This window comes from Gasterosteus aculeatus, chromosome 2, assembly GCF_964276395.1.
Source record: "Gasterosteus aculeatus chromosome 2, fGasAcu3.hap1.1, whole genome shotgun sequence".
Taxonomy (NCBI): Eukaryota; Metazoa; Chordata; class Actinopteri; order Perciformes; family Gasterosteidae; genus Gasterosteus; species Gasterosteus aculeatus.
Genome location: NC_135689.1, coordinates 4,574,609 through 4,581,706, shown reverse-complemented (window position 1 = coordinate 4,581,706; position 7,098 = coordinate 4,574,609). Strand labels below are relative to the sequence as shown.

The window sequence follows — 7,098 nt, the reverse complement described above, 5'->3', positions numbered from 1 at the left end:
AGACGCAGTGTGAAGAACTTTCTGCTCTGTTTGCACTTGTAAGTTCATAGATGTGCATCAGACGGACCCGCTTGTCGAATGCTCCTTGTGATGCTGACGTTTGCAGATCGTCCTGCTTTGTTCACAAACTCCTCACAGCAACAAAAACAGGATAAACACAGGACACAATTTCAATGTATTCATAAGTACTTTACAAACATTACATATAAGGCCCTATTAAAACAGTTTTATGATGCTCATTTGTGTTTGTTAATACTATTTGTATCGGAACAAGCCATTTTCTCCTGGAGTATAAACTCCAGCCTTGTAACTTGCACATCTTGTCTTCTGTAGTCATCATTTTTAGGTTTTAACATGCATTTCGACAGTCTGTCCATCCGCGCGGCTGCTCTTGTCCCATTGGCCGCTCCATGGTAACGATCAGACCTTTTGCTGAATGGCCACGCCCACTGACTTGTCCGCGAGCGGTCTGACTCACCTGGCTGCAACGGTTTCCCACCTGATCCGGGACTTCTCTTCGTGCGGTTTCACTTCCAGGAGCGGAGCTGCGGTCGGAGGAAGGCAGTGAACGTGATCCGCCGCTATGGACTGACTCCGGAAAATAGAGCTCTTTATTTTTATTCTTTATTTTTTACACGCGCCTTCAATCCTGCGGTGAGTCTCGCGGGAATTCTTCTGTCTGAAGTGAGCGTCTGTTTGTGATTTTTTCGTGGCTGCGGAGGAGTTCTGCTGAGAAAGTCGATCAGTCTGTTTTGCTTTTCTAAAAATGCAATCACCTTTTATTATATTTTCCAGAGGCTTTTATTTTGTAATATTCTGTAGCTGGGTTACGGTTAGGGTTTTAGTAGAGTGGCTGGCTGTATTTGAGTATCATCTTCTGCAGTTGGGTGGGTATAAACGAGACGTTGATCAGCTAATCACTATTTGGTGCCTCAGAGGTGGACCCGTGGAAAGCACAAATATTTGCACGTGAAATGTCCACAATACTTATTTTAGTGGGGCATGGTGTCAAGCTAAACATTAATGAAATAGTTCTGTTGTGCAACACCCAGCTTTTGTTTACTGTCAATCAGTAAACTGGATACGGGTGCCCTTGAATACCTGCCGCACATGTTACGACCCTAACCCTTTTATTTTTACAATAATAAAAGAGCGCATCATAATTGATAGTTGCTTTTAAGACACAGAAGCCAGCAAAGTGACATTCCTGTATCTTCCAGATCTGGTCTGAGCCGTGGATGCCCTACAGGTGTGTTACCTGGTTTAGTGACTTAAGCTTGGACAATTGTCTCTCGCTGCACTGAACTGAATGGGAGGGACAGTAATGAGCAGCTATTAAAATGTTCAGTGGCCAGCGGCTGCTTCGTCAGATGTCTTTTGTACCCAGACAACATGAGGGAATGTGGGTGTTGCTGATCAGGTTTTTCACCAACTGTCCTTGTCACGTCAACAAGACGGAAATGTCATCGCCCAGTCATTGGAGCCCTACCGAGCCGGGCCACGTAGTCCCGAGCACTCGCTAAGTACCCCACTGTTAGTTTTTGTCCCATTTGACTCGTTTCCTTCGAGCGATTGAGGACATTCGAGTGCAGCGTGGCGCCTTTTTCGAAACGCAGCCACTCCTTTAAAAAGGAGAAGTTGTGAAACAAGTTAGTCTGTGTCGAGACGTAAGGCACCTTCACGTGCAGATCGCTTAGGAATCCAAGTTGTTTTCAATGGGAAATGAATCCTTTTCTTTGCAAACATTGTATTTTATTACTGCTTCAGGCCTCTGAAAATCCTTCAAATGAAAACATCCAAGAAGGGAAACTATCCATTACTCAAAAGTTCTCATTGTTTTAATTATAAGGACCCCAATAGTGTTTTCTAACTAAAACTGAGTCTGTACATAAATATATTGAATATATAAATACTCGACTGCGACTCTAGAATCTCCACTTTGCGTTTATTACAATGCAAAACTAACAAAAGCCCCCAACGTAGCGGAGGACAAAGCGTCTGTATTCACAGACTAATCATTGACCCCGTGAGCTGCAGCCATAAAGTGCAGTACACCACAAGGGATTCCATACGAATACGTCCTGTACGTATATGCTGGACACACAGTGACTCGACATAACGGGAAACCTTAATGCTTTTTTATACGTTTAATCAAATGTTCTCTGAGATAGGAGAACAATGAGGCGGGTTCCAGGAACACACCTCAACCTGATTGTCCTTCTGTGTGATAAAAAAAAAAGCCATATAACAGGTTGTAAAGCTTTTGTCTCGGGATGCAGCATATTGCGTCTGCGTGACCTGTTTAGTTAAAATCCATCCGCGAAGCAGCCGTGGTGATCAAATATTATTCCTCTGTGACTCAATGGCTGTTCATTGTCGGTGGTATTTGCTTTTGCCCCCGCCGATGCACTCTAAAGGCAGGGGGGGGTCAGACCTTTGCTTTGAGAGGGCTTTTCTTTGTGTGCTGATGAATTAATTACCACCCCCAGTTTTGCCTAATCAGCTGTATGTTATTAAGGGAGAAGATTTTGCTGCAGCTGTTAATGCAATAAGTAATTAAACTTACATCAAATAATAATGGAATTGTGTTAATATTTGTTCTGCAACTGTTATAATTACTTTGAGGTTTATTCTTTTACATTCATCTATGTTTCAAAAATGTGTCACAGCCCTAAATGACATTATGACGTGTTGCTTTGTCAAACCGAAAGTGACCCCCCCACATGTTCAGTATACTGATAAAGAGAAGCAGCAAACAAGCTTCTAGACGCACTAGACCATATTGTTCAAGGATGTTTTATTTTTTGTTAACAGTTAATAACTGTATTGTGAAACACTTTATTTAAGTTGATTTGAATGAATAATGCTTCCACGTTCTCGGCTGATTGAGTGGGTCCAAAGTTAAAATGTTCACCTATTTTGTTGGTGTTCACTTCAGCTCGACAGGGAAACACTGTCGAAGCCTGAAGAGGGAATTCCATCCTAAAAAAAGATCTACTCTGTTCGTCTGATGCAGACAGTTGAAGCCTTTTCAACGTGCCGCTGTGTCCACTGCACACCAGGAAACGATCTTTTACTGGCCCGTATGAACATGACTGACTACAGCCAGTAAAACCAGTTTAAATTTCCTTCAGGCTATTTACATAATTGTTCTTTTCAATGTGTCAGTGAGAGTACAGAGTACATGTATTTCATGGTTTATTTATGACATAATGGAAAGATTTGACATTTATAGTTGTTGCTGTGCTGTTTACAAACTCATTTTTAAACTATTAGGGCTGATGTGTGAGCATGTTGTCTTGTATAACAGGGAATCTATTAAGTAAAACAAATGAACCCACTGACACAACTCAGCACAATCAATAACCAGGATGCATTCTCCCAACCCACCAAGAGGCGATCCAGATCTGCACGGACGCCCTCCGTCCTCTGCCATCAGGCTGTGGACTCAATGTCCCACTGCCACCAAAAGTCCTGTATTCCATCCGCTGTGATAGTTTTAAATAACAAGCCGCTAAGCCATGTCATTATCACTTCCACTTGGTGACTTTTAGACTTGTTTTGTTTATTTCAAGGATCGTACGTGTGCTTCGTGCTCAGGTTTCTCATACTGAACATTCCTGTGTTCATACCAGTGTGAAACGTCCCGTTTTAGGACGTTTCGATGGGGAACTGCGTCGCTGAGCAACAGCTTAGTTCCACATTTACTTCCTTTTAGCTGTTGGCATTCACGCACGGCAAGAAAGTTAAACTATGGGCCGCAAGGATGCGTCGTCACCGTGTCCTGTCTCGTATGGTGCTCGGTGTGTGTTGTCTCTCGCGTGCCCGTTCTGTGATAATAATCCGTTGAAGTCCGTTTACGTTTTGTTTGAAGGACGATGAGGCGCCACGCAAACCTCATCGGACTCCGGCATCTCACCTTCTCCAAATTCTCCCCCTCAGACTTTATTCTTGGCGAGCGTAACCCCAACCAGCAGAGGACCGCGACGCCCGGGGGTCCCTCCTTCACCCTCTTCCCTGTGCAATGCCGAAGAGTGACACGTGGCCCGGCGGCGTGGCCATGGAACCCTTGAGCAATTTGGACAGTGCCGGGAGCTGCGACAGCGTAATCAGCGTTAACTCCGGCTACGTGAGTGCTGCTGCAGATCCCACCTCGTCCGTCAGTGCTCCTCGTAGAGTCGAAATAGAGAACAGAGAGTGGCGCTTTAGGCTGCGAGGGCGTCTGGGTGAACGTGAGAGCGGATGGGAGGAAGTGAGTCTGTTAGCGGGGAACACACACTCAGCGGGTTTCAGTGGACATTCAGCGGGACACATTGACCCGTCCTTCCTGTCTTGAGTCTGAGGGCCGCGTTGAGGGTTCAATGGCGGAGCGGGATCGTTGATGAGTTGGGAAACTGTGCAGGTTCTAAAAGTCTCTTATTTTTGTGTGCAGAGTCAGGACAGCATGGAGCACTTGTCTCCAGAAGAGAGGGCGTGCCTCATGTTTTTTGAGGAGACGATTGAAGCTCTGGAGGTGCAGGAGGACAGCGGATTATCCAATGATGAACCAGATTATGTTTTCCCTGCAGGCCCGGAAGTAAATGGTATGAATTTTGCGTTCTACTTTACGTCTAATTCCATATTTATATTGGCACATTTTTTCATTGACGGCAATACTAATCACACTGGTTCTGCTTTTCTTTCTCAGGTGTTTCCAGTTTGACGTCCAACGCGTCCAAAGAGGACCAGACAGCAAGGCCGGGAACCAATGTGTTCTCCATCAAAGACCAAGCTGAGCATCACGCTCCAAATCACACCTCAGAACCACAGTCCTTTCCGACTGCTGCGGCCAACATGAACGATCTGGAAACACCGATGCACCCGGTGAATCCACCCAAACCTCCGGTCACCGAATCAACGGCTGATTGCAAAGTCCTCCCATCAGCTTCTCAGGTGTGTGTAGCCATGGATGGAGATGAACATCTTGCGATTGTCCCAAGGGCTGGTCCTCGCCCCGGTGTGTCCGATGAGGCCTCTCAGATCGATGTGGGTGTGATCCCCCCTCCCTCAGACTTCATGGATCAGCCGGTCACTCCTCCACGGCCACAGAAAGTAGAAGAACTTCTTCCCTCCACGAGGATATCCAATGAGAAGCTAGGAGCACCCGTGGAGCAAGAGCCTCCCAAGAGCACCCAGGGGCCTCCAAACGAGCCTCCAAAACTGAGTCTACCAGCCCCCAGCTCCTGCCTCCTAATGAGTCCGCCCAGAAGTCCAGAGCCCAGAAGTCCACCTGCTGTGGCCCCTAAGCCCAAGAAGCTCCCTACCAACATTGTTCTGAAGTCACACAAGGCGGGAGTGGACGTCTCTAAAGACCACTCTGAACATTTGGTGCACAATAGCAGTGACCGGCTCATGCCGGACCCCCAGAGGGTCCGCATTGAGGCCCTCAGAAAGCTTGGCCTGCTACCTGCAGAGGCAGATCCAGGCCCAGCTTCTCCCAGATCCAGAAGTTCATGGGCCACTCCTCTTTCTCCAATCGGCCTGAAACCTCCGCTCACGCCACCGTACACCTGTGTCAACAGTTCATCTCCGGCCCGCGTCCCTTCCCAGTCTCCCGCTGCCGCGCCACCATCAGCTACCTCCACTGCCCCCGCGGGACAGCCCGCCGCGGTGATGCCGGCACCACCTGCTTTCAGCGACTCTGTCGGACCTCCGCTGTCAGGTAATGAACCGCGTGCTGCCGGAGGAGCTTCTGAGGCCAGAGTCAATGCAAGAATGTCCGCGCCCCCTCATACCTCCCCTGCCCCGGTCAAGCACCCGACCTCGTCCAAGGTCGTGCGGGCCAAATCGGCCACCCTGGAGCGCCCTGGTCTGGGTCAAAGCAGCTATGCGGATGGTCCGGACTCCACCAAGGCCGGCCAGCCACACAGAAACAGGGTGCGGCAGGCTTCTCTGGGGGGTCTGAAAGAGTTCACGGGTGCAGGGAGAGAGGCTCCAGCGGTGGGCCGGACCGACGGCAGAGAGCCCGAGTTCCGGAGGTCCCTGCCCGCCCACCACGGCCCTCAGGCCTTCGGGGAAGCTTCCAAGAAGCTGCCTCGGTCGCAAGGAATCAGTGTGCTGATCTGCCCTCGCGCGGAGAACGAGGGAGACCGCCGGCAGGCCCTGAAGAAGCTGGGGCTGCTCAGGGACTGAGGCGGCCATCTTACACCTCATTTCAGTGCTACTTTAGATGCTTTATTTAACACAGCGGGAAGCGACACGGGATTGATGAAAGCAACACTTTAGGGAAGCAGCTTATTTCAGCGTTTTTGTTTTTCGTGAAACCTCCTCATGTGTCTGGGTAACATTGACGGTCATCACTCGCATCTACTTGTTCCTCATATGCAGCCAGATGTAAGATGTTTTGCTTCCTGTCAATCAAACAACTTCTCAAATTTTCCCTGACGCTTTGTCACTGGCTGTGGTTTTAAATTAAAAATACTGTTACTTTCAGAGGCAATGAGTTATTTTGTCATTTTAATGTTCCTTGTGATCCATTCACCTTACTGAATATCAGTGTCTGCTTTTACAAGTGTTTTTTTTTAAAACAGTGACACCACTTTGAGGTCGTTTCTCCTTTTTAGATACTTTCAAAGGTCACCTTCCCTTTTCAGCTCTGTTGATTTTTTTATACTCGACATTTTGAACCTGTCTAGCATGTCTTGCATATGTAGAACGTTCCTTACTGTAACTCAAAGCACAAGTCGGTGGCCACCAGGAATCTGAAACATGCAGTTTGCATAGTGGCACTTTAACTATTTATTATCATAAACGGCTGACTTCCTTGACCTCAAGTCACAAATACCAAATACGTGCTTGGACCAGGCCATATTTTTCTCGCCGCAGGTTTTAGGCAACACCTTTCGCGGCTCGTAAACATTTATAAGCACCGAGAAACTGTTTTCCACTGCTGCAGGCTTTTAAGAACAAATAGATCTGTCCTTAAAAAAAATGTTAACATTTAGATTCACCCCTCAGGACATGTATTTGAAAATATTTTTTTTTCTCCATTTTTGGAATAGAACACATACTTTCTAGGTCATGGTGGAGGCCACATTCAAACATCATCCGTATTTTTTC

At 47.3% G+C, this 7,098-nt stretch overlaps 1 protein-coding gene across 2 annotated transcripts; it reads left to right on the top strand.

Moving 5' to 3' along the window:
• The first annotated feature begins 443 nt into the window (after positions 1–443).
• LOC120829046 (specifically androgen-regulated gene protein) lies at positions 444–6,471 on the top strand. 2 transcript variants are annotated; one of them, XM_040192818.2, is made up of 4 exons: positions 444–654; positions 3,943–4,129; positions 4,433–4,583; positions 4,688–6,471. In XM_040192818.2, the coding sequence occupies exons 2-4, from the start codon at positions 4,025–4,027 to the stop codon at positions 6,169–6,171; spliced, it is 1,740 nt and encodes a 579-aa protein (XP_040048752.2). In that variant the 5' UTR covers positions 444–654; positions 3,943–4,024; the 3' UTR covers positions 6,172–6,471. The 2 variants fall into 2 exon arrangements, with proteins under 2 accessions (XP_040048752.2, XP_077943211.1); XM_078087085.1 differs by having other exon boundaries at positions 530–684.
• Positions 6,472–7,098: the final 627 nt, after the last annotated feature.